Raw genomic sequence first — 26,904 nt, forward strand, 5'->3', positions numbered from 1 at the left:
AAATTCTCTATTTTGGAAATCTAGATTTTCGAATTTAGGACTTCACACCATTGAAACGTCACAACTATTCCTATTGTGCTTTGCGTATTTCAAAGCAGTTGTACTTGTTTGAACCAATTGGATTCTCCCAACAGCCCTGTGAACTCAGGAAGTCAGATATTATTAACCCTCATATAAAATGATGAAACAGAGGCTCAGAAAATTGACTTTCCCAAAGCCACACCTCTAGAAAATGTTTTCTTTGGGCTCTGGAATTGATGAAAGCAAGTAGGAGTTCACACTTGAAATAACATATACCTAGTACGTGTAGTCAAAGATTGTTAGCCAAACATCATATCGATTACCGAGGAGACCTTTGTGAAGTTTAGAAACTATGGCGTAGTGAATTCAGAAAGACCATATCATTTTGAAATTATCTGTCATTGCCTGTCTCTCCCCTTAGACTGTCTTTTTATCCTACTAGGTACCTAGCATACAGGAGACACTTAATGAATGTTTATTCAAGTTTACTGGATTCAGACCCTTTACCAGTTAATAGTTGTAGTACATTAGTCAAGTTACTCAATTTCTCAGTTGTTTACTGAACTACCCAAGGGGATTCATATCACCTAACTTACAGGATTATTGTAAACCTGAAATGAAATGATGAGAAACTATATTTAGCACAATACCTGGCATACTATAGTCTAACTAACTAAATGTTCATCGTGCATCCATTTTTTTTATTATTTGTTAGTTGAATTGTGATATGATTTAAGCAGCCACATTTAAGCCATTTATTTAAACCATCACATTAAAACTACCCACGTGGAATCAAACACCTGACTTTGCACTGTTTAAAAATATTGTTTGCCTTAATCCTTCACTTTTGCCTTTATACAAAATAGATATTGAAGTCCTCTAAAGATCAGTTAACCAGAATTATTTCCCCCAAGGCAGTGGGGTACTCTTGTTTCCATTTAACTAATGTTTACAGGGAATTCTTTGATATAACCAGTCTGATGGTTCCTGCTACTCAGCCTTTTAGCTTTCCTTTACTGGAGATACTGACGTGAGAAGGGAATCTTAGTCTTCTGAAGTTTATTGAGAATAATTCTATTGTGTGTGTGTGTATATGTATACACACACACACACACTAGGTAGTCTTTTTACTTATTACATTAATTGTATTAAAATTATTGATCATTTTAATTTTAATCATTACCGTGTTTCCCCAAAAATAAGACCTAGAGGGAGCATTAGCACTAACGCATCTTTTGGAGCAAAAATTAATATAAGACCTGGTATTATGTTATATTATATTATTTTATAAGACCTGATATTATATTATATTATATTATATTATATTATATTATATTATATTATATTATATTATATTACATTACATTATATTATACTATATTATATTATACTGGTCTTATATTTATAAGACTGGGTTTTATATTAAAATAAGTCTGGGTCTTATATTAATTTTTGCTCCAAAAGATGCATTAGAGCTGATGGTCCGGCTAGGTCTTATTTTCAGGTAAACACAGTAACAGTTAATAACAATTAAACCAGATTTGACTGGATATAAGGCCACACACTTTGGGCCATGACCATGGATGTTCTAAGTAATCAATAAAAACAAAGTTGTTTTAATTGAACTCAAGCAAATACTTGTGTACTTTTCTATTAATCAGGTAAAGCGATTGTGAGTAGAACAGTGACCTTTAAAAGTGTGTTAGTTAACTTTATTAGATTTCTAAAATAGGAGTTAATTATTACTAGTAGCCTGAATAAATAAGGTCTACCTTATATTATTTCCAAGTGAGAATTTATATTTTTGAGACTATTTTGGTCCATTAAAATTAAGATAGTTTTTTGAAAGTATAAGCACATGTACTAAATATGTTCAAATAACTATATTAATTGCTACGTAAGCATGTTGTTTCTAGCTTTACTTAGTGTCATTGCCACTGCTACTAAAACTAACCTTTCCACAATTTATAAAAACGGTCACCTAGATTATGAAGAGCCAGTGGGGTGGACAGTACGCGTTATCCTCATTTTGTAGATGAGAAAATTAAGGTACAAAGAACCAACTCATCATCAGCAACAACATTGAAATAACTCTCATTGTCTTACGGTATTAGAAATCATAAGTCCCTTGTGATTAAAAACACAGGCAAAGGAATACTCTTCAGAATATTTACATTTGGCCCTCGTGCAACTATTGCAAATACTGTTTTAAGAATGTAAGAGCACTTTCAACTACATTTTACTCTGTTTCATTCCTTGTTGTTAATCTTAGTTTCCATCTTCCAGTGGAATTTCTTTTGCATCCATCACCAAATGGACTGTTGCTCTTGTAGCAGCTTCAGACATAAAGCCACCATCCATCTCTGTTGCTGTCCCTTCTTCATGCAGCATGGGCAGTGGCAGCATTTTAATCAGATGCAAATGTGTCCATTACGCAGTAGCACCCACTTGATACCTGGTTCACTTGGTGAGAATGGAGGCTTGGCCCTCCTCCCCCCTTCCTGATTGTTCTGGGATGTGTAGCCAGCCCGTCCTTATGTAAGTGAAGTGATTTCTATGCATATGCAGTTGAGAAAATACTGTGTGTGCCAACAATGGCTAAAACCTTGTCCTAAATCAGTGTGCACAGCATTTTTCCGTCCACAGGTAGACAGAGCAATATTGATTTCAATGTTTCCTTTTCTGAATACTTTCAATCAAGGGTTACTCATTTCACACTGAATGTATGAGCATTGAAAGTATGTAAATGTTTATTGATTCTATTTTCTCTGGAGGGGGCATTTTAAATTGTTCACAAGGAAAGAATCAGTCAGTTTATGTAACTAACTATTTTGATTTAAATATCTATTTAGAGACTCTTCTGATTAACATAGCTCATGAAATGATACGACGTATCATTGATGAAGAGTTTAGTTTGTTTATTAGCCTAGACGGTTCCCCCTTTCTTTCCTCTCCTACCATGAATATAAACATTGAGGAATGGGCTTATCAGCCATGTCATGAGATTCCAAACAATGTGCTTAAATTGAACATTTAAACTTGCCACAGGACTGATTTGTGTACCTGGTGATTTTCGTTTGGTCACCAAATATCATATCTTCCAGGCCAACAGGGAGACCAGTACAGTGATTTTATGTACTTTTTAAAAATGTTTATATTAGTTTTCAAAATGGTTTTGCTTCCTAACCCTCCCATTATATGAAGCCTGTCCCTTTGAAAGTCACAGACTGCAGACTGGTAAGTCCATCAGCTCGGTCATTATATTCATTCATACCTTCAGTTAAATACACGATCACCACATAGTTTTTTTTCTTAACCCAAAGTGTTTGCAATCTGAAAAGTTATTAGTTTTTTAAATACATAAGTACATTCATTTACTTGCCAAACAACATTTTTTTTGTCATTTCCCTTTCTAAACAAATTCATATTCCAGAACATACACTTATGTTGAACATTTTTTCACTGACACTCTGTGCTTTTAAAATCAATCTGCATTTGTGTGGTGCTGTGTTTTTCATTTGTTACTTTCTTTGTGTTTTTGCTTTGAAGATAACTCATGATCAAGATACATTTAAATTGAAATATAGGTAAAATATTTGAGCCTTTTCTGCCATATCATTCTTGCCCCACAAATATACTCAATGTTTAATGATGCAGAATATGCCAACTTAACATTTGGAAGAGATGAGGAACTCATTTCTATACCCATCTTACAAAAAAAAAAAAGATGAAAGAAGAAAGTTTAAATATTCAGATTGTTCCTAAAATGTTGCCAAACCCATGCTGCTACTTTTAACAGACAGAAATCTGAGTTTTAAGATTCAATGTTCTTTTCTGACAAAGAAAATGTGCATCTATCTGCCAAGCGCATGGTCTTATGAGCTTCAGATAGAGGAGTGGTTATGATCTGTGATTGGTTCTGGTTCAGAATGATGCTAGACTGACATGCAAGTTTGATGGAAGTGGGGACAGAGGGCGCGGCACGCTGAGGTGGTTGGTAACCTCTGGACTTTTCTGCAGGAGAAAAAGTTCTGCAGGATGATGAGTTCACCTGTGACCTCTTCCGCTTCCTGCAACTGCTTTGTGAGGGACACAACTCAGGTTTGTGAGACCCGAGGCTGGAGGATGGTATCGAGGAATAAGTGTTTTGAAGTCAGTAATGACAGGAGCCTGCAATTCCAATGATGCTGCATCCCGGGGGTCAGCAAACAGCCCTTGAGTGTCACTCCATATGCACTGGCCCTGTGACATTTTGTGTTGTATTGCTGCCTGAGAGTCCTTTGTAGCCATTTCACTAATTTTTATCAATTGTCCTTACATTAGAGAAGACAGGCTATATAGGTGAAGAAAGATGCAGATTAGATGGGTAGCTATAGCGAAATATACAGCTTTATTTCCTTTGTATCACTTCTCTTTCACTGGGGAACCTACTTCCTAATGGTACTGAGTGTAACATGTTTCCACTCATTGTTTCTGTGTCTAGCTCTCTAACAGGCAAGTGCATCCAGAAAGGCAGGAACTAGATCTTAATTTTCTCTTTGCTTCCCCGGCACTGAGCACAGCACTGAGCACATGGTTATTGAACAAATAATTGAATTCCTGTCTCCTGATGGTTGGAAATCCTTTCAGCCCTTTCCATGCCCACAGCTCTAAGAGCCAGGAATCAGGTGTCAGCAACCTCTTAGACAAAAACTGAGTATGACGTTGTGGGACGTACCTGAATACGTTTATGGGGAGGTCACTCACTTTTCATAGAAAATGTAAATTATTTCACATAAAACTATCAGATAAAACAACACTCTTAGCCACAATGATTTTGCTGGAGACATCATTTACTTTGGGAGTTATTCGAATAACTCACTGAAACTTTTGAAGGAGCTGTAATACCATCTTTTGATCTTACATAGATTTTCAGAACTACCTGAGAACCCAGACTGGCAACAATACGACTGTCAACATCATCATCTCCACTGTTGACTACCTTCTGCGAGTTCAGGTACCAGCTGCCTTACACCTTAGTGACAAGTTAAAGGGGGTGGTCAGTTGAAATAATGCGGCAGGTGAATATGTTAAGGTGACATGGTTTGATGTGTTTTGATTTATGACGTGTCAAAAGTTTTTGAGGTGTTTTGTGTTTTATCACAGTTTCCATCAAGTCTTGGGGTGAGGCTGCCACTGTGGTCTGTCTCTGATCGTGGCCCCTCTTTGCACATTATTTTCTTTCTATAAGTGGGTATTTTGTTTACCCAAAATGTTTCAGCTTGATGGCATTTTACATTTTATTTTCATTTTGTAATGCATGTGTATGCTTTGCTCCTCTGCAGTTCATAGATAAATGGGATGGGGGGGATATTTGAAACATTCTCAGGAATGGGAAATAAAGGCTTTCAAACTACATACCATATACTTAAATTTAATAGTCTCAGGTCAGTTCTCTTCAGCCGTCCTAATATATTTGAATAAATTTTAAAATTTAGCTTAACACTCAATCGGTTAGAAATTTCTCTGATATTGTAGTAATCTTTTCCGTGTTAATAACGCTAAATCTAATGAGAATCCTATGTAACTTTTAGCCTTCATTTTATTTATTAGAGAAGCCAGGTGCCATACTTTAAAAAATTTCACAAACTTTTAGTTTTTCCCTTAATCTTTGAGTATGTAAAAGCACACCACCTTTTCACTTAAAGCCTAATGGGGAAACAAGTCATTTTTGAAGCAAATATATCAAGAAGCATTACTGATTGTGATGTTTTTATGTGATTTTTTTAAAAAAATCATGTTTCAAAGCCCAAATGTACTTTACACACAATAATATAATAAATTGTATTATTCATTATGCTGACTAAAATTCCTTCAGAATGTTAGTGTTGAAAACATCCTGTCTGGAAAGATTGATCTTATTTAGATATTTGTTTACAGTTGTCAGTATTTATACGTAGTCCAGCCAGATTCCTCAGGGGCCATTACATAAGCCCCGGCATCCTAGAGTTCTCACCCAGGAAATGTTAGAGGCTTTGTTGGAAAAGTAGGAGGCCAGACATCTATAACCCAAAAAATACTGTTCCGTGATTTGTTTAATATCTGTGCTCACATAGTGAACATGTGACTACTCAGTGGATAAATATGTACTAATCTTACGAATCCTTATGTTTGTGGAGTTCAAGGTCATCAGACATAGAAAGTCATTTTTAGAGCTAGGTTTCCTGCTACTTACCTTCTCTCCAGTTGATTATTTATATCTAAGGAGGACATTACCATCTGGCATATTTCGGAAAATCACTGGGAATTGTATTTACTTCACAGATATTTTTGTTTGCTTCCAAATCTGTTATTTAAAATGATTTCCTGTTAGAGTCCAAAACTGGGCAGGTAAGTAATAGCTCCAGAATGTGCCTTAATCCTACCATCTCTCTTTCACAGGAGTCAATCAGTGATTTCTATTGGTATTACTCTGGGAAAGACGTCATTGATGAACAAGGACAGAGGAATTTCTCCAAAGCAATTCAAGTAGCAAAACAAGTCTTTAACACCCTCACAGAGTATATTCAGGTAAATCTTTAAACTTTCCTGATATTTGAAGAAAGACTCAACTGGTTAGCATAGCATTCCATGGAAAAATGCAATATGCCTAAAATATTCTCCTGCCATTGTCCCCAGTTCCAGTTGACCCTGGCCATAGATCCTTAGCCAGAGATGACAATAAAAAAATTAGGCTGAGGTGTGAATTTATTCAGAATGAGCTTCTTTATCCTTTGGCCGATTGACGTGTCACTCACTTCTTGGAGGCATGAACTGTGGTATTGGCTCTGGCACCTCCAGGCCTGGTATCCACGTCAACACTCAGCGAGTGTGAGGAAGGAAGGGGGGCAGGAAAGGCAGGACGTGACACCCTCTTTAGAGCGTTGCAATAGAAGTGAGGGAGAAGTTCCGCATTAAGAAAGAGACGAGTATTTAAAACCTTCTCTCTGTGTGTAATTACATAATTACATAATATAATCATGTCTAATATAGGTAAAATTCCAAATACTATAAAGAATCTACCTTTTTTTAAACATTGATTTGTTTTGTATTCTTAATAGGCTAAACTTGTCTTAACCTGCAGATTTTGAAAAGATGTAAAATTCTGGGTATTTTTTTCAACCATCAAAGCGTTGCTATCTCCTAGAAGTCCAGTGTGTCCTCTTTCCTTTGTACCTTCTGTCTCCACGGACAGAATCGTGAACGCTGTGTTTGAGATGTGCTATATAGGAAGAAGGAATATATAGTTTGCTTCCTTCGACCACACATCACATCATCTTAGAGGGGGGAAAGTTACGTAAAAATAACAGATTGTGTCCTTAGAGCTGGCATATTTACAGGTTGTTTGAGTGGATAAAGGACTCGTGACTGAGGGAGGTGAAGGCAGTGGCGGTGGACAGCTTGTCCCTGCCCCCTCCAGGCTCATTCCGTGCTCTGTGTCCCTACTTGGGAAGAATCTCGCTTTTTCTACTCTCTCCCTGGGCAGGGAAAAAATATCTTTATTTCTGCATTTCAAAATAGAAAAGCCACACTTGATAATTCTAATAATTTTCTTTAAATCAAATAAAAGCGAATTTTGAGTCAGTTTCAGCCCACTCATATTCCTATTTCCTTATCTTCCCTGGCTTCCATTATTGCCTTGATATTCTCATCCACGTCTAGAAACATGTTATTCACACTGAATGTGAACTGGCCTGATTAAATAAGATTAACCGATGACATGAGCAAGCCTGAGCTTTTTACAGAAACAGTTAGGAAAATGGTTTCTATATGACAAATGAAACTTAAATGCCATTTCAACCTAGAGTGGGCCTTTCTTGGTTCTTAAAATAAATCAGATTCCTGAATTTACATAAAAGTGGAAGCATGCCTTAACCTCTCACTATGTACAAAATTCTTCATTGTAACTTGTTTGTATGAACATTCAAAGGATAACAGGACTTATTAAGGGACAGCATGGCTTATTGTTGCTTGTTCAGTTTTTAACTTCTCATTACTCTTTGTTTATATGATATACTTTTATATAAATTAATCATTTCTGAAACATATATTTTAATAAAAACTTACTTTGGAATAATTTTTGATATGCAGAACAGTTACAAAGTGCTTCCATATGCAATTCACCTGGCTTTCCCTAATACTGATATTTCATGTAACCATGATGCATTTGTCAAAACTAAGAAATTAATATCAGCACAATTCTATAAACTAAATTAGAGACCTTATTCTGATTTGACCGGTTTCTTCATTAATGTCCTTTTTCTGTCCCAGGAGCAAGGCCAGGTCACCACATCATGTTTAGTGAAATATGTTTTGAAGAAGCTTGCCTTAGCACCATAGTTACAGGTTGTTACTGATACTCTGGACAAAAGCTTGTCAGTTTCATGCTTATTTTGGACTGCCTTAAAGATGACAGCACTGCATATTGCTTTTGATTCAAATTCTTGCTAATGTAGATAATTATGTAATGGGGAAATCCAAAACCATCCAAACAAAGGTGTTACCTGTAAGATTCCATTACAGTTTTAATAATGGGGGAAGGAGAATTGCTTTTGAATAAGAGGCCATTGTGTTGTCAGAGTTCCTAGAGTAACGCCACGGGATAACTGGTGAGAAAACAAGGAAGTTTTATTTGTTGTTGCCACAGTCTGAAAGTAAGGCCCACCTGCCTTCTGGCGGTTGCAAAGGTATACACTGGCACCACACAGGTCACGAGAAATAGGAGTGTGAGGTGGTGGGAAAGGCTGGTGTTCCGTTCAGATTAGTGAGCTGTTCTCAGCAGTGCATGGCCTAAGGTTGGGCAGGTCCTGGGAAGGACATTCTGTACGCTTCAGGTTTAGGAGGACTGGTGGGGGCTTTGGCCTTGGGTTTGCAACTTTGTTGCATGTTGCAGAGACAACTCTTGGTCAAGTTTTGGTTGCAGAAGGACTTAGACTTTAAAGTACTTTAACTTTTAATTAAGTACTTAAATACCACATGAAGAAAATACTTCCTGACTTGAAGAAAAGTCACATTTATTTTCCTTGAAATGGCATACTAGTGGCCCCCTGATGGCCTCCTGCACTTGCACCCCACCAATGTTCTTACCATGGAACACACCACCAGCCTGGACTTGAAAAACAGGGAGATCCTGAAGATCTGTTGCTTTGAAACCAGTCATTGTAACAGCCAGATGGGGCTAAAGTTTGCTGTAAAATTACGACAGCCTGGTACATTGGATGGGCTGAGTAACCTGATTCCTTCCCACCAGTGTCTCTTCAGACTTGCTTTGTGGACCATTTCTTTCCCAATCTTTGAATGGATCTGTGCACTGGCTACCCTCAGATAAATACAATTCTTTCAGTCACTTCGTCACAGAGTAGTCTCATTTCAGTGACAGTACAGTGGCATAATCACTTAACTCCGATCCACCTTAAAACCTCCCCTTACCCTTGAACCTGCCTTCATGCTGGAAAGGCCTCAGGGATGAGGATGGAGGGCTGAGGGCTCGGAGTAAAATATGGGCTTCTCTCCTGTCTCCCCACAGGGTTCCGCTGTCCTCCTTTCCAGCCTGTCAGTCTCAGGATTCCTCAGGGCAGGAACTGGGGGTGGGAGAAGAATCAGGGAGGGAAGGTCTCCTTCCAGGGCACCTGCAAGTCAGGCTGTCACCCTGGATCTGCCCTCTGGGGTGGCCTGTTGAAACCCTATTACCCATAGTGCCTGGAAATGCCTCTTTTCCCATCCAGTTTTAAATTATTCCACAGACTGCATCTGGTGGTTCCCTCTGCCTTGGAGTCACATAACCCTTTCAGACTGTCTTGTCGGGCAATATTGGAACAGAGTAGTTCCATCCTGAGAAGCCCACATAAAAAAACAAACAAACAAACAAACAAACAACTTTTTCTTTTTTTGTCACTCTCTGTCTTTCACATTTTTAGTGCATGTGCTGCCGAAGCGAGCACTTTTAACATTTTTTAATGCCAAACCTTATACTCCAACTTCAGGAGACAGAAGCCAGGCACTCCGAGGGTCCTCATGTTGCCTTCTCTCTCCTTGGTGTTAAGGGCTGGAGAAGCAGCCCCTCTCCTCTCCCACTGCAGCAGGGATGGAGGTGGCGGTGCCTGCCAGGAGAGCGCTCTCCAGCGTCTCCCCTTTTCAACTTCAACCCGTCTGTATCCTCAGGGTGGAAGACCTATTGAGTCCCCCTTCCTTGAGTACTGAGTCCACATCTTGCTTATGGAATACAGAGGCTCTTGGCACGTACTGTCTTTTGTTCTCAGGACATCGATAGAAGCTGAGGCAGGACAAAGGTCCATTTCAGTATCCCATCAGTATCTTCAGTGCGGTCGTCTCTTCCGGTCACTGTTTCTAGAGTCAAATCCTAAAAACCTCTCCCTAACTTAAACTCATTATGAGTCGCTTGTATAAAGGAATGAATGAATTGGAAGTTAAGAGCTATGTTGTATATGTGGTTTTTCTTTTGAAATAAGATACCTGTTATTTATTTTCCTGGTTGATGGGTGGGTGTGTGTTTGCAAAACTTAGAGATTGTATAATTTTTCCTCAGAAAGTAAATATAGAAATTGTCTCCATGGAAACATTCTACCTGCTACAACACACACTCTCTAGTGCCACATGAAGATCACTTCTGAAGTGCAAGCTTAGAGAGCAAAGTTAGGTTCTGATTACCTCCGATCTTGGGTTCATAAAGTTAATGACTGATTAGTAATATTTTAAAATCTCAGTGGTTGTATGATTGGTAAAACACTTGTATAACTAAGAAAGCATTAAGAGTACTTTTTCTCTCTGATGGATGCTTAATCCTGGTTACTATTTAGCAATAGGAAGTATTGCTCTCTCATTTTAAGCAGAATCCCAGATTCTTTTCTCACAAGATAGTAAGGGCTGATTGATTTGACTTAACAGCCAAAACAATTGGATCTTACCCTTCTCCTCTAAATAGGAGAAAATAAAGGCAGACAAAAACGAAATCATTCATCATTCTTTTTTGTCCATGTTTTATTATTCACACAGAAACAGAACACGAAAATCTGTTGAAAAATTGTTTTCAGGATTTATTATATTAAACATTTCATAGATGAAAATGCTTATCTTCTAAGGGTACTACACCATTATCATCACTGTGTATCTTTCATTTGGGGTTCCATCTTTTCAGATGACATGTTGGTGATAACCTATGTTAAGTGAGTGCCTATTACTGTGAGGTTGATTTGGCAGTGACGGTTCGGGAATGATGCTGTTGGTCTGTTTCCTGCAGGGCCCCTGCACTGGGAACCAGCAGAGCCTGGCCCACAGCCGGCTCTGGGATGCAGTGGTCGGCTTCCTCCACGTCTTTGCCCACATGCAAATGAAGTTGTCTCAGGTAAATCAGCTACCTCCTACTAGCATCCTGAATGACAGATGGGACACCATAGTCACTGGCAGATCAAACACGCTCTCCTTCGTTAGAATATTATCGTTCTCAGATGACCTCTTTATATATCTCTTACTCTACATTAGAAAGCACTTTCTTAAGTAAAAGAATTGATGCAAGCTGGGAATAAGTGGGAGCCATTATTCAAAACTGAGAACAAGAGATATTAAGGAATTGAATATATGGAGAAATAAAAGAGTGTAGTCCCCGAACACTGAACATTTCACAAGTCTTCATAGACCCACTTCTGGATGATTATTCTCCCTACAGATTACTGGGAAAGGCTTTTGATCTGCTACCAGCCCCCTGTTGAAGGTGGAGGGTTTATTTATAGGGTGGAAACAAATAGCTTTTCTCTGCAGATGGCTTGTACCCACTAACAGAAAATTTAGCTTCATGAAAGTCAAAGAGAAAAAAGTAGCTATAAGGATAAGCCAGTACAAAATAGATGTCCCCCCATGTTTTAATGTTAATTGGGGCGTGCATATTGAAAATATCAGCATGTTTTTCTCATCACTGTATCTATTTCATTTGAAGCTAAGAGATGCATGAATAGAAAAATTATTCATATAAATCTTGAGTAAACATGTCCCTTTGAAGGGGTGACTTGTGCTGGATGCCCTGAGATCTGACATATCTGTCATGGTGTGGGTACTTGCCAGATATCAGGTGGAGGAAAGCGTGCTAGATTTAAAGTGAGAAGATTTTTCACCCCTCGATCCTATGAGTATGGGCCCGCTCTCTCTCCTCCCTTAGTCTCCTTTCCTCCCATAACCTGAGGATGCTTACACCTGTCCCCGGCCTAACACAGGAGCATGACAACAAAGATAATCAAAGCCAGACACTGGTTAAAGTGGTCAGGGCAGATTTTAATTGGTAGAACTATTGCGGGAGGGAAGAGAGTCCAGTGTGATTTGTACAGAGTTGACTGGGTGCTTTAAAGGGAGACTGAGGGGCTAGGGAGGGAGTGAACCGGGCCTCAGTAGAGTCAGAAGTGAAAAATTACCAAGGTGTGGTCAGTGTGAATGCGATGAGTCCAGCTGGCAGGTACCAGTCAGTTTCCTACCCTCCCACAGAGATGGGGGGACAGAGGCCCTGTCCTCAGGTGTTGGCTGGAACAAACAGTACATTTTTTGGCGGCCTTGAGTTTTCTTAGGTATTCTAGTGGGGGCCAGGGTCATCCCAGGGATGTGGCTTTGAAACTATGTGAGTGCTCGTTCTAGGCTTTGTAGACCAAGGGTGAGGCCTAGTTGAGAAGAGGGCACAGAGGAGCCTGGCTAGAGTTTGGTCAAGGAGAGAATCTTTGTCACTGTCTAGTTATTGATGACTTCAGCCAAATAAGAAAATGTCACGATGCTTTCATCTAATCACTAATGACATTTTAGTAAGTAAAGGAAACCAATGTGAACGAAGAGAGTTCTCTTTCTGATGTACCCGCATCCCTGTATTAACATCTGGTGCTACCTCACAACTTGCAATTCGTAGACTTGGTCAAGGTAACAACTCTTTATAAAGAAAAAGTCCCATGTTTCCAGCAATGTAGAAATGTAGCTTCGTGTGTTGCAAAATCCAGATGAATAAAATGATACCTGGTATAATTAAAATATATATATTTTTCATGGTGAAAAATTAAAATCAAACCAAAACAAAACCCCCAGACAATTTTAACCAGAGAAATATAAGAGATTGTAATAAAAATGGTAAAGAAGATACACTGTACACATTTTGGATTATATTTCTGTAGCAGAAGTCTCTGCCTGTTCTTTACAGGATACATTAATTTTTACAAAATAGATAGCATCTTTGTGTAGTAAGTTAGAAAGAAGCAAAGACAAGTACTGTACAGACTTTTCCAGTGACAGAAAGATATCCACGTGCAGAGTCACCTGAGTCCTGCGGGGCGGGCCCTGGGGAACATGTCGATGCCCTGTCCCTCTGCGCTCCTTACACTGGCTCGTGTCCCTGCACACACTGAACATGAGTTGGAATCGGTCGTACATGTGCTTTAGTCCTGAGATGTATATTTTGAATAAGCTACACGCCTGCATTTGGCCTTTCTTTCGTTCTGTCCCTCTGCGTTTACTGTTCGTGGGGCACTCATGAGACGTGCATGTTCGGGCTGCCTCGTTTTCCCATGATCTCACATGCAATTTGTTAATATTTTCAGGATTCCAGTCAAATTGAGCTATTAAAAGAACTAATGGATCTTCAGAAGGACATGGTGGTCATGTTGCTGTCCATGTTAGAAGGTAGTTTTGACGTATATGTTTACATTGTCCACATTCAACTTCCCTTTATTCTTTTTTGAAGGGATAATATGTCAGCATCCTGCAAAGACTGAAGTAGTCACAGTGAGATGTAACAGATGCTTGGGTGTATTGGTGACTTTGTGACTCTTGAGTTAGTTTTTTAAAAAAAGAGAGATCCTGCGTATCTCAGCTTACATGTCTATGGAATGAAACCACAGTACTTCATAGTAATGCCCCAAAGAGAAGACTCTCCAGAAAGATTATATATAAAGTTTCATTCATTTGTGAGTAATCAGTAGGGATTACAGACATTTGGATAAACTCCAACCCTGTGAATTGCTGCTCTGAGCTTTTCTCATTGTAACCCCTGTGTGTGGCAGTGTTATCCTGCCTCCACACGCCCCTCCAGTTTTTATTCTCTCTTCTATTTCCACTTCTTTTTCTGTTATTACATTGCTCTTCTGCATCTGGCAGTAAGCATAGTGGTTGAGCGCTTGGTTCCCACATCCGCGGCTAACACACGTGACCAGTGGATAAATCTCACCTCCATTGTTCAGTTTCCTCCGTGAAATGGAGATAATGATAAACTGACATGAACATTCTGTGAACTCTTGTGAATATGACCACAGCAACCAAACAACGTTCCCCATTATGTAACCTATCCTTTCTTCTTAAACCTTCCTGATTTTTCCTTCCTAGTTCCCCCTGCATTGTGAAACTGCACTTTGATTAACTCAGTCAGGAGTCTTGCCCTGTGCAGGAACTTCAGAGACATACCATTTGCTTAAAACCCTTCAGTAGCAGCCACTTCATACCCTCTGAGCACGATGGGGTCCTTTCACTATGACCTCATTTCAAATTTCAGTCTGAAAAACAACCATAAGAAAAGCAGCAGCAGCAGCCATAGCCATAACAACTTAAAATTAACCTCTTGTAATGTCCCGGCTCCTGGTTTAAGCGGCTCCTGGTTTAAGTACTTATTTCATCCTAATATCAGGTTCAGAAGTTTGATAGTATCATTATTACTGCTTTGCAAATGAGAAGACTGGGGTGCAGAGAGGTGGCGAGCCCTTCCAGGGTGCCCAGGGGTAGATGGCGGGGCCTGGATTGCAGCCCACCGTGCGGCTCCTGAGCCCACACTCCGAACCACAGTGGTCACTGCTTCACAGGTGGACGCAGCAGGACTCTCGCCATGTGTCCTTCTTCTGTGTCAGTCTGTATGTTGCATAGCATGCTCTGTGCAAAGAGTGAAAGCATTCTGCGACTGTAATTTAACATGCTATCGAATTTTCTCAAGCTTATCAGTAATCTGCCATTTTCCAACTATAAACCTTCTGGACCATGAAGAAAAATGCAGGGCAGTGCTTTACATTTTAAATCAGAAAGAGCATATAACTTGCTCTTGGGGAATCTTTTTACCCTCACTAACCATGTCACAATGGGTACATTCATTTAGCCTTGCTAATCCTCAGTTTCCTCGATAGTAAAATCAGAATTAATAAAAAGTACCTGCCTTACAGACATGTAAGCATTCAATCAGGTGTTGTCTATAAGGAGAGATTTTTCAATCGTGAAAGATTCTGCAAATGCTCATTTTTATTAATAATGAGACTGGATTTCAGGTCAAGCTTTTGGATATACATGTTTGCCCATTTTCTTTTTCCTGAAACATATTGCTTCTTTGATCAATTTAAGGAAGAAAAAAAAGCCAACTTTTGTTCAAATATTGTTTTCTGTGTGTTAGTTTAATTCCTTTGTAAATGTGGTTTTGCATGTGTCTGTGTAATCACAATAATCATTGAACGAGGAGCCACCCTTGACTCAGATGGTGTATAGCGTCTATATTGTTATATTCTCCATAGACATTGCTTTTTATTGATCAGGGGTTCATTTTGATCGGGTGTCATTCTCTCCCACCAGGCAACGTGGTAAATGGAACCATCGGCAAGCAGATGGTTGACATGCTTGTGGAGTCTTCCAACAACGTGGAGATGATTCTCAAATTCTTTGACATGTTCTTAAAACTGAAGGATTTGACCTCTTCTGACACATTTAAGGAATACGACCCCGATGGCAAGGGCGTCATTTCCAAGAGGGAGTTCCACAAAGCGATGGAGAGCCACAAGCACTACACGCAGTCCGAGACCGAGTTCCTTCTGTCCTGCGCCGAGACAGATGAAAACGAAACCCTCGACTATGAGGAGTTTGTCAAGCGGTTCCACGAGCCCGCAAAGGACATTGGCTTCAATGTGGCTGTCCTTCTGACCAACCTTTCGGAGCACATGCCCAACGACACGCGGCTGCAGACGTTCCTGGAGCTGGCGGAGAGCGTGCTCAACTACTTCCAGCCCTTCCTGGGCCGCATCGAGATCATGGGGAGTGCCAAGCGCATCGAGAGGGTGTATTTTGAGATCAGCGAGTCCAGCCGGACACAGTGGGAGAAGCCCCAGGTCAAGGAGTCCAAGAGGCAGTTCATCTTCGACGTGGTCAACGAGGGCGGCGAGAAGGAGAAGATGGAGCTCTTCGTGAACTTCTGCGAGGACACCATATTTGAGATGCAGCTGGCGGCCCAGATCTCCGAGTCGGACTTGAATGAGAGGTCAGCCAACAAAGAGGAGAGTGAGAAGGAGAAGCCGGAAGAGCAGGGCCCGAGAATGGGCTTCTTCTCCATTCTGACCGTCAAGTCGGCCCTGCTGGCTCTCAGGTACAATATCCTGACCCTTATGCGGATGCTCAGCCTGAAGAGCCTGAAGAAGCAGATGAAGAAGGTGAAGAAGATGACAGTGAGGGACATGGTCACGGCTCTCTTTTCCTCCTATTGGAGCGTCATGATGAGCCTCGTGCACTTCGTCACCAGCGTGCTCAGGGGCTTTTCCCGCATCATCTGCAGCCTGCTCCTGGGAGGCAGCCTGGTGGAAGGGGCAAAGAAGATCAAAGTCGCTGAGCTTCTGGCCAACATGCCGGACCCCACGCAGGATGAGGTGAGAGGAGATGGGGAAGAGGGCGAGAGGAAGCCCCTGGAAGCCGCCCTGCCCTCGGAGGATCTCACGGACCTGAAGGACCTGACGGAGGAAAGTGACCTCCTGTCAGACATATTTGGCTTAGATCTGAAGAGAGAAGGAGGACAGTACAAACTCATCCCTCATAACCCAAATGCTGGCCTCAGCGACCTCATGAGCAACCCTGTGCCCACCCCCGAGGTGCAAGAGAAATCTCAGGTAACTTACCACTATGTCCCGCGGCTCTCTGGATGCCACGTGAGCTCAGCATGTGGGCTTCACATCAGCATCCGTGCAGTGGCCGCTGTGTGCTCAACACGTGACTCAAGCTTCCAAGAGAAGTGGAAAAAGCAGAGCTGGCTTTTGGGAGGTTCTTTACAAATTACTGAATTATCTTAAACTACTAGGTGTAAGCTCAGATACCCACCCTAATGACATTAGTCAATTGAACAACCATTCCATCCGTAAATATTTTATGAGTATTCACCATGTGTCTGACACATGGGGTATCATAGGGAAGTAAGGGAAACATAAGGTGTGGTCATGGCTTTCGGGTTGCCTGAAAGAATTATTCGAAAGAGATAACTAACCTTCGTGGAAAAGCTAGAAAGCTATCAAGTGTTACATTGCACAGACTATAGACAGTAGAGGTTTCACTTGTCGAGAGAACGGAAGCATCAGAATGGTTTGGAGTAGCAGTTAGATGAGAGTTAAGAACTGGCACTTAATTGGACTTGAAGGATGAGTAAGATTTGAGTTGAGGAATGAGGTAAAGAAGGGTATTTCTGAAGGGACAGAGAAAGTGGGAGGCAGGCGCTCAGGAAGTCCGCACCTACTGTGCGTGGAGGGTCAGTGCACACAAAGGGAAATGCAGTCCACTAGTGAAAGCCCACCTGGCACGTTATCTCGATATGGGCAGAAGGTCATTTCTAGGTCACAATTCAGCACACGATCACAGGGCTCCCTAAACTCATTCAAAGGTGATGTGTAACCTGCTTTTCCTTTTCCCATTGACTCATCCCAGGAACAAAAGGTGAAAGAGGAAGAAAAGGAAGAAAAAGAAGAAAAATCAGAACCAGAAAAAGCCGAGTAGGTGTAGTTTCTCTATATTTTCCTTGGTTCACTTGTGCTCTCTCTTTCGGGGACAGAATGGAGACTGTCAGGCTACACGATGATGTCTGTCATCTCCGTGGACAGGCTGTAACTGAGGACCTCAGTCCTGGGAGGATAAGTATAGATACCTGCCCGCCCACCTGCCCAGGCTGCCTGTCCAGTCTTCCTCCTGTTCCGTCTGGGTTCTGTTTGTGTTTCTGTCTCAGCAGAAAAGCCCCCACTGCCTTTAAGGGGGGCTCACCACAGACGACTGATGGCTGCAGTTCTGGTTTAAAACCGTGTATGTATTTCTGTCCTTGGAAAGAGGGGAGGAGACCCACATTCTGAATGCCATTGCCAAGGGTCCTTGAGAAGTCCCTCAAAGCTAGTCTTGGGGCCACACGCAGAAAAATTGCTGGAGAGTTTGTTAAAAACACACATTCCTGGCCGCCACCACAGAGATGCTGGTTCAGCAGGTCTGGTGTGGCCCCGGAATTGCATTTTCACCAACACTCCTGGAGCACTGTTGTAAGGGCAGCAATAAGAAATAAAGAGCTGGATATGGGCAATGAAAATGTGTAACTTCCTCCTAACACTGACTTTCTGTTAATAACTGAAACATACACCTTTCCCCATATTTAAACAATTCTATATGCACATTTTTAAAAAAACGGGGAACTCAGAATTTTAAGTGCCTGTAGTGTCACTATTCTCACATAGCAGTTTATTTTCTTCTATTCTGGCATTTTCTTTGGTCTGTTCTCATTGTTTGTTTTTTGCAGTCAGCACTACTCATTGTCACAGGTCTTGCACTGTTGGATCAGTTATAAAAATGGCCATGTAAATGACTGTTATAGTGAGATGTAGACATGTATAACAGGGTTCACAGTTATTTCAATGGCAACTGTTTAATATTAAAAATAACATTACACATGCCTCATATGGGTTGAGGTTAAGTGTGGGTTTTGTGTCTGTGGGTTTTGTGTTTGTGATGACACATATACATAAATATAGTTTCATGAAGGATTGGTACTTTGTACCTAGAGGGATTTTAGGCATCAAATTGTAGTGCTTCTAATTTCATTATTGGCCTCAAAATTAATAATTGACATCCTTTATACATGTGAACAACCAAACACATATGACTCTGATTTTAAGTCCTAATGGCTTGTCAGAATTAAAGATTGAACATTTAAATCATAATTTAAAACTAAAGTATGGTGGAAAATCACGGCAATAAAAAGTCTTCATTGTCACTCTCAGTGAAATGTTTTATTGTACAGTTGGGAGGGAATGTGCTGTATACAGATACAAAGACACTTCCAGCATGATCCATCTGCAGGAGGCTAGGATGAGCAGAAATCTGACCCCTAATTCTAGAATTTTGAATATTATAGTTCATTGGAGAGAGTAATTTTCTTTTTTTCTTTTATTAAATGTATTGGAGTGACATTAGTTAATAAAATTACATAGGTTTCCAGTATGCAATTCTCTAATGCATCCTCTGTATATTGAGAAAGTAGTTGGCAAAAATGGTACTCTGGTTCAAATATTTGTCCGTTGCTGTATTTTGGCATGAAACTCGTTTGTTCTTTAGTTTCTGGATGACATATATTTATTTGTCTGTGTTCACAGGGGAGAAGATGGGGAAAAAGAAGACAAGACCAAGGACGACAAGGGCAAACAGAGGCTGCGGCCACTGCACACGCACAGATATGGGGAGCCAGAGCCCCCCGAATCTGCGTTCTGGAAGAAAATCATAGCCTACCAACAGAAGCTCCTAGTAAGCCGTTTTAGAATGAATATTGTGGTGACATATTGTGAGACAATAATAACTCTGGCTCAGTAAATAGTCATTGACCTCCCTGGGGTGACAATCAGGGAACCAAGTCAGACCTGCATGTATGTTTTATTTGCCCATCTCAGTGTGTTTATTATATCTTATAAATGAATGGCGTCAGTTCACTGCTCCTGATGGTCAAACCCGTAACCTCTGCACACATTCCCGTGACCCGAACCCACTGGGTGTAATGAGTGCCAGCATCCAGTGTCTTCCCACAAAGACTCTAGGGCAATCAGCCCATGTATCCTGAAGCCCCACTGTGTGCAGGACACTGTGTGAGGCTCTGCAAGTCATTAAAGCAAAGTCCAGGAGCCTTCAGAGTACAAGGGACTCCTACTGATGGTCCTGAACTGGGCTAACATCCCTGTTTTATTAAAAATCCAGTTATAAAAACATCAGTGAAGGAGCCAACTCTCCCTTGATAATAAGAAGGTCTGTTCCAAATTATTCTTTAAATAGAAATAAGTAAAAAAGAGAAATGAATGAAGAGAGAAAGATAGTTCTTCATGTAATTCTACACATTTTACAGAAATGCTCCCCAAATTAATGAAATACATGTTCATCTTTGGAAAACAAAGAAGTTGTCATTCTCTATCTCTAGTCATGTTCATCCAGGGTGGAATTCTTAAAATTTTTGTTTGAAAGACTTTTTATTTGTATGTGTATAAATATTATGCATAATTTTTAAAGCAGGAAAAATTGGGGAAGTGAGTGTGTAGAATAAACCTACAAGAGGTACTGACCAATAATGTCAGACCTAAAAACTAACAAACAACAACACTCTTTACAATAAAGCCGTATCATAGGCAAAATCATAGTCAGTGTTTTACAGACTTTGGGAATCAAAAATAGACATTTAGGAAACTCGGTGTACTTTAGAACTTCACCTATAAGGGAAATGGGTTAGACTCAGTAATTAAATATTTTAACTGCATATATATAATATTTTTATATAATTTTTGAACATACGTATATTTAATTAATAGTTTTAACTATTTTCTTAAACACCTATACTTCCCCTGTATTGTTTAGTGCAGAGACACTGAATATAAAGTATGTTCTCGATCACTCTGATAGTCAGTAATTGGGTGTGTTGTGATAGTTGGCATGGCTGCAAGTGTAGATGGACGGCGTGGCCATGAGGCTGCGTGGGTGCCACACACCCTGAAGTAGCCAGTGGGTCCTGGAGAACATGGTGACTCCAGGTGCAAAGCCAGTAAAGGCATCTTGTCGTCTCTCTGCCTCGGGGTCACAGGCTCCCGACTCTGCAATGACTTTCGCTGATCACCAGCTTGTATGCACGAGACTGGTCATGGCCACATCAGGCTGCCATGGGCCCTGTGTCCCTAGGTCTTTGTCACCTCCCAGCTCAGACAGCAGGGTAACTAACTCAGCCTCTCTGACGCAGTTCCACCTTCCTGGGTGAACCAATTTGGGAGCGGTAGCCAGTCTTGGTCCAGTAATCTGTGGCAGTAAAGGTGGGGTCATGTGTGGGATGTGACATCACCAAAATGGCATGTGTGCACTGAGAGGGAAATGAGAGCAGTTGTCATTGTGCTAGGACCTTGTGACACTGAAGTCCCTGGCATAGCCACTTGGACACCTTGCAGAGTTCTCCCACTTAATGTTGAAATAAATGCTCGATCTCTCCCAGAGATTTTTCCCTTAAATCCAGTTCTCTAAGTTTCACCATCCCCCCCCCCCCCCAGCTCTATAAATGGCACCAACCATTTACTTGGTTGCTCAGACCCTGAAATCCGTAAGTTATCATGTCTAAGTCCTCTCTTTCTTTCCCACCTCAAATACAATCCAACAATAATTCTTCTCAGCTCTCTCTTCCAAATACATCCAGAGTTTGCCCAGTCTTACCCTCTCCAGGGCGACCCCATCCGAGCCACCACCATTGATGTAACTCCTTCTGCACTTCTATAATAACTTTGTAGCTGGTCCCCTTGCTGCCACGCAGGCCTCCCAACTATTTCCCATACAGAAACTGGAATAATCTTTCCAAATCATAAAGTGATCACATCAAGCCTTGTTCAGATCCTCCTAGAATAAAATAATAATTCCAATTATAATAACGAGTGTCATAACCAGCTTTCCCTCTATTAACTTACCGAATCTTCATAGCAAACTTACGAGAAAGGTTGTCTTATCCACACTTCACAGATGAGAGAAGTGATGCTACGAGGGTGATTAAGTCACTTGTGCCCCTCCCCCAGTGAGGGAGGGGTGACGGCAGCCAGGGTGGCCCCAGAGATCGTAAACGGAACCACTGTGCTGGAAGAGACAACACAGACTTTATCAGAACTGTCCCCACTCACCTCTCTGACCTCAGCCCTTCTCACTCTGCCCTCTTCTCACTGTGCCTCTTTCTTTATCCTCTGACACTTCAACGTCACTCTGAACTCAGCACTTTACCTCTGGGCTCCTTCTCTCACTGTCATACCCTTTGCTCCCCAGTTGTTCACTTCACCTGTGCCCTGTGGCATTCAGGCTTCTGCTCGGATGTCCCCTCCTAAGATAAACCTTCCCTGACCAGCCATCTGAAATGGCACCCCCATTCCCTAGGTCCTAACCCCGTCACTGTTACGTCCACAGCCCCAAGAATAGTGCTTGATGCATAGCACATAGTAGGTGCTCCGGCAGTAGTGTCGGGTAAATGAACGAATCCTGTATTTAAATTGTCTGCCAATTTCAAGTCCCTTGATATAGTGACCTTCTAATTTTTTTCACCTCCAGAACTATTTTGCTCGCAACTTTTACAACATGAGGATGTTAGCCTTGTTTGTCGCATTTGCAATCAATTTCATCCTTCTCTTTTATAAGGTATGTACGTCTTAGTTTTTGAATAAACAGACTGATTTGAGAGTAGAGATTTCACAAATCCACTAGTGAGGCTGTTTAAACTCAGTCTAAAATATATTTGATGAAAGAGAAACCTAATGTTCGGGCACATCTCTGAACGCAAGGCAGCAGCAGATTTGTTCCTCCGCATGCTGAGGACAGCTAAGGACGGCCCCATGAAGCGTGTTTGGTTCGGCCGAGGGTTACCTAAGGTGTTTCCAGCCTAACTGGCTGAATAGCTCACTGGTATTACCTGGGTCACATGCACTTCTTTTGATAATTGAGAAGGCAGCTTAGCCATCTAGTTTTTTCCTGCCCGTGTTGGATCCTCATACCTCCTGGTGAATTAGAAGGCATTTTACAAGTGTGTTCATTACTTGCCATTGGTTTTCAGAGCCATCTTTCCAGCCTTTGCCTCTAGTCTTTCCTCTGTGCAGTGGCTTCACATCGGCTACTTGCAGTTAAGGCTGAGTTTCCGCTGTTTCTTGTTTACATTGCCGTCTTAGAGGAAGTGAACTGACTGCACTTTAAATGGTTTGAATCAGGTCTCCACTTCTTCTGTGGTTGAAGGAAAGGAGCTCCCCGTGCGCAGCTCAGGGGAAAACGCCCAGGTCAGCAGCCTGGATAGTGGCTCGCCCCGCGTCCTCGCCGTGCACTACGTGCTGGAGGAGAGCAGCGGCTACATGGAGCCCACGCTGCGGATCCTGGCCGTGCTGCACACCGTCATTTCCTTCTTCTGCATCATCGGCTACTACTGCCTGAAGGTAAGATGGTAGGGGCCCGGGCACCCGTGTGCACGTGCGCGTCCCTGCCTCTGTGCAGGTTGGACGTCTGGGGAAGAAGCGGATTGTGAGATGGAGAGTACATGTCCCAGGAATCAACGCCTGTAGGGGAGCGGGCGGGAGCAGGGTGCAACAGAGGGGACAGTGGGCTGCGTGCAGACACACAGGGCAGCCCTGGCCTGTTTCTGAAGCTGGCGCCCTCGGGGCTGTCCTGGGCTGGGACATTGGAGCATGGCCTTCTGATCTCCATGGTGACCTGGCATGGGCTGTAGGCTGCCCTAGGAAGGGATATGGCCTTGGGCTGTCTTACTGTAGCTTTCGTATATTGGTAATTATTCACATAATGACCAATTTCACCTATAACTTGACCCCGCAGACGTGACCCATTCACTCCGTCTCCTAGCATTGCTCCAGTGTGTTAGGAACTATAGATATATGTCATATCAAACCTAGGGCTCGTTTTGATTGTTCTGTTATTAGGGACTATCTATCGACATCTTGGGTGGAAATGCTTCAGTTTGTCTCATTTCACCCAGAAAACAAGGCAGCAGTTTAATTTGTGAATTTAGCTCAAGAGAGTCTCTGAGTGCCTGGGCTGCCCATTACCTTGCCCACTTCTTCATCTTCTCCTAGCGAGACACCTTGTCACTGTCCCTGCCTCTGCCCGTGAAGCTTCCAGAACTTTTGAAAAAACAGGGCCCAGGGTAAAAAATTGGAATGTAAAGTTTCTTCAGAAACTTTTCAGTCCTTCTTCTCCCCTGGTTTTATGGGAGGGATGTTTTCATATCCTTGCAGACCCTCTGCATCGTTTGAGGGTCTGTGTCTTGTGGAAAGTCTGTCCACATGAAAAGAGAGTCAGTGTGCTCTGGGGACATCTTGGCAAACTGACAAAGAGTTTTGCTGAAGTTGAAATTAAAATTTATTTCAAAATAGCTTGTGGACATGCTGAGCAAGGGGTTATTAAAACATTTCTCAAATAAAACTCTGCATCTTTTAGAAGCATGCATTTTGCTATATTAGTAACATTGCTATATTTTATTGCCTCGATTTCTATTGTAATTATGTGTAGATACATATATAATATGTAAAAGAAAATAATTTTGCATAACCTTTTTAATATTTAAACATGATTTCATTAGTGCAATTACATATGAACCTCTATGTGTTTAAAAACACATGAAGATATATAATATCTATTCTCTTTTGTTATTTCAAAACCTCTAAATGCTTCTTTCTGTCTAAACATAGCCGATTCATTTTCACTCAATTTTTACTTGCCTGAAAGTAACATGGGAAATACTTCTTTCCAGGAACTGTTTTGTAAATATATTGACCACAGGAGATGTCAGTATATCTAAGCAAATTTAAAATGTTTATTTTTCAAACGTAGGTCCCACTGGTTATTTTTAAGCGAGAAAAGGAAGTAGCTCGAAAATTGGAATTCGATGGGCTTTATATTACAGAACAGCCTTCAGAAGATGATATTAAAGGCCAGTGGGATAGACTTGTAATCAACACACAGTGAGTAAAGAATACATAAGACATTTCTGTGCTCACGAATTTCTAGACATGAAATACTTTGCTGGATTTCCTGCATATGTGTCAAGTTTAGCAGAGGTGAATAATGGGTACATATTGTCAGAAGGCTGAGCGCCACCAGCCTTTTCATGGTGGCCATCCATTTTTGCCCTCTGTGTTCTGAATCCCTGAATCACAGAGGGCTTTGAGAACATTCCCACAGCCCTGAGGGAACTTTATCTCCTCACTCAGTGTTCAGGAAAGGGTGCAGCTGGAGGTTTCACCTGACGGGTGGGGTCGTCTCGTCCCAAAGCAGAGAGGAAGCACAGATTATTTATTAAGGAAGGAGTTGGAGCATTAAAAGCAAAGATATTGAATTTCAAACTTTTAATGTATCCAAGTTTTAAGCTGTCAGTTGGTGCTATTAAGTAGCCTAACATAAAATGAGCTAAGGATTATGACACGTAAAATATAAGACAGGAAAAATACTTTTTCAAGACATTCGTTAGTTAGCCTTGTGAGATTAAGACCCAGACTCTTAGCTGCTGTTCCAGGTAGAAATCCATCACAAAGTAGAATTTTCCACCATTAAAAATGTTAGTGATACAATATTTTTTGGAGTAGTTTGCACTTCTCCAGGGTGAAATATCTTCTTTTTATTATGATTAGTTTTGCATATTTTTAAAAAGTTATCATTTCTAATAGGTTTTGAATGTTCAAATGGGGATGCTTTGTTTGTGAATAATAGTAAATATTTACTCGGAATGTTCTGTGTTTTGTTCAGCTGTTAATACTGAATTGAACTAAGTGTGTCCTCTTCAGTGAGCTCTGTTCCAGTTAAGGTGCCAGCGTCACGTTTTGGTTCCATGATCAAAGTTTCCTTGAGGGTAACTGGTAGAATGAGGTGTTTTACTTAATAGGAAAAACAATGACAGATTTTTAGTTTAGTTTTTAAAGACAATTGACAAGTGTATATATTGAGACATTATAAGTAAATAAAATAGTAACAAGATTGCTTATTAATAAATATGCTGATGTTCTCCATGAAAATATTAGCCTTGAGCCTGTTTGTGAGTTACATGTATATATTGATATGCTAATATTTAACATAATATTTTATATGTCCATGATATAGAAAAACTATGGGATAAGATGGGAAAAAAATTCCTTCTAATTTTCATGAATGGAAGAATATATGTTTACATATTATTTTAAGTATTTTGTATATTCTAAATAATATATTGTTATTTATTATTTGTTAAAATGATACTCCTTTACTTCCATGCTTTTATGTCTTTTAGGTCATTTCCCAACAACTACTGGGACAAATTTGTTAAAAGAAAGGTAATACTTCTTAGAAGAAATAAATTCTCTATTTTTCTCCCCTAAAGTGCAATTCAGATTTGAATTTGATGTGGGTCATATGGACTATGAGATATTGGGGTGTGCTTTTTCTGCCTGTTAAATGTCATTTCAAAATGCAGTAGAATTGAATTTGAATTTGAAAACTTACATGTGAGAACTCCATATTCTCAGCTACAAAATACATAGACAAGCTCCATCCACCCTTCCTCTGACTCAGGTGAATAATCAGTGCTCGGTCCAGATATTAGCAAGAGCTGCTGAGAATTCTCTGAGATTACTTGGGTAACCTGAGCCCAGCCATCGCTGTTAAGACAGCTGAGAAATTCCCAGGGCCCGGACCCTCCTATATACTAAAGAAGTAAAGTTGTTGCCTGGCAACCAAGAACTGAATTTCCTTTATTTTGTATAAACCGTAAAGATCTTGCTTTATGAAGTTTTGTTCTTCTGGTTCATCAGAGGTGGTGGAAAGAACACTGAGTGGGGTTTATCTGTGGATCGTGGTGCAAAGCTCTGTTTTGGAGAGTCACGGGTCATCTCTACTCTTCCTACCACACAGGATTTTAATGTAGATCACTTGTTTGAATGAAAGAATGGGTGTAGCAGTCCCTGCATGGTGTAAAATACGGTATCTTATTCCCTAGCTCCTGCTAACTCCTGGAGCCCCTCTGAGGGTCGGACTGACTCCATCACCCTGTGTGCCATGATGAGTTCTAGCTCCAAGGCACACAGTCTGGAGTGTGGCCACAAAGACTTGTTC

The 26,904-nt window shown here is 40.9% G+C and overlaps 1 protein-coding gene across 9 annotated transcripts in view; it reads left to right on the top strand.

Moving 5' to 3' along the window:
* Positions 1 to 26,904, top strand: part of RYR2 (ryanodine receptor 2) — a 568,842-nt gene that overhangs the window by 517,184 nt on the left and 24,754 nt on the right. For all 9 annotated transcript variants that reach the window (XM_088799091.1, XM_074316770.2, XM_074316771.2 and 6 more), the window contains 12 exons: positions 4,042 to 4,122; positions 4,929 to 5,017; positions 6,442 to 6,570; positions 11,297 to 11,401; positions 13,620 to 13,701; positions 15,622 to 16,919; positions 17,725 to 17,789; positions 19,428 to 19,575; positions 22,378 to 22,464; positions 23,028 to 23,246; positions 24,655 to 24,785; positions 26,084 to 26,126. In XM_088799091.1, the coding sequence (XP_088655217.1) occupies positions 4,042 to 4,122; positions 4,929 to 5,017; positions 6,442 to 6,570; positions 11,297 to 11,401; positions 13,620 to 13,701; positions 15,622 to 16,919; positions 17,725 to 17,789; positions 19,428 to 19,575; positions 22,378 to 22,464; positions 23,028 to 23,246; positions 24,655 to 24,785; positions 26,084 to 26,126 (2,477 nt within the window). The remainder of the gene's footprint in view (positions 1 to 4,041; positions 4,123 to 4,928; positions 5,018 to 6,441; positions 6,571 to 11,296; positions 11,402 to 13,619; positions 13,702 to 15,621; positions 16,920 to 17,724; positions 17,790 to 19,427; positions 19,576 to 22,377; positions 22,465 to 23,027; positions 23,247 to 24,654; positions 24,786 to 26,083; positions 26,127 to 26,904) is intronic.

The sequence above is a fragment of the Rhinolophus sinicus genome, chromosome 6 (genome assembly GCF_057876585.1).
Source record: "Rhinolophus sinicus isolate RSI-liver-muscle chromosome 6, RSI-T2T, whole genome shotgun sequence".
Lineage (NCBI taxonomy): Eukaryota > Metazoa > Chordata > Mammalia > Chiroptera > Rhinolophidae > Rhinolophus > Rhinolophus sinicus.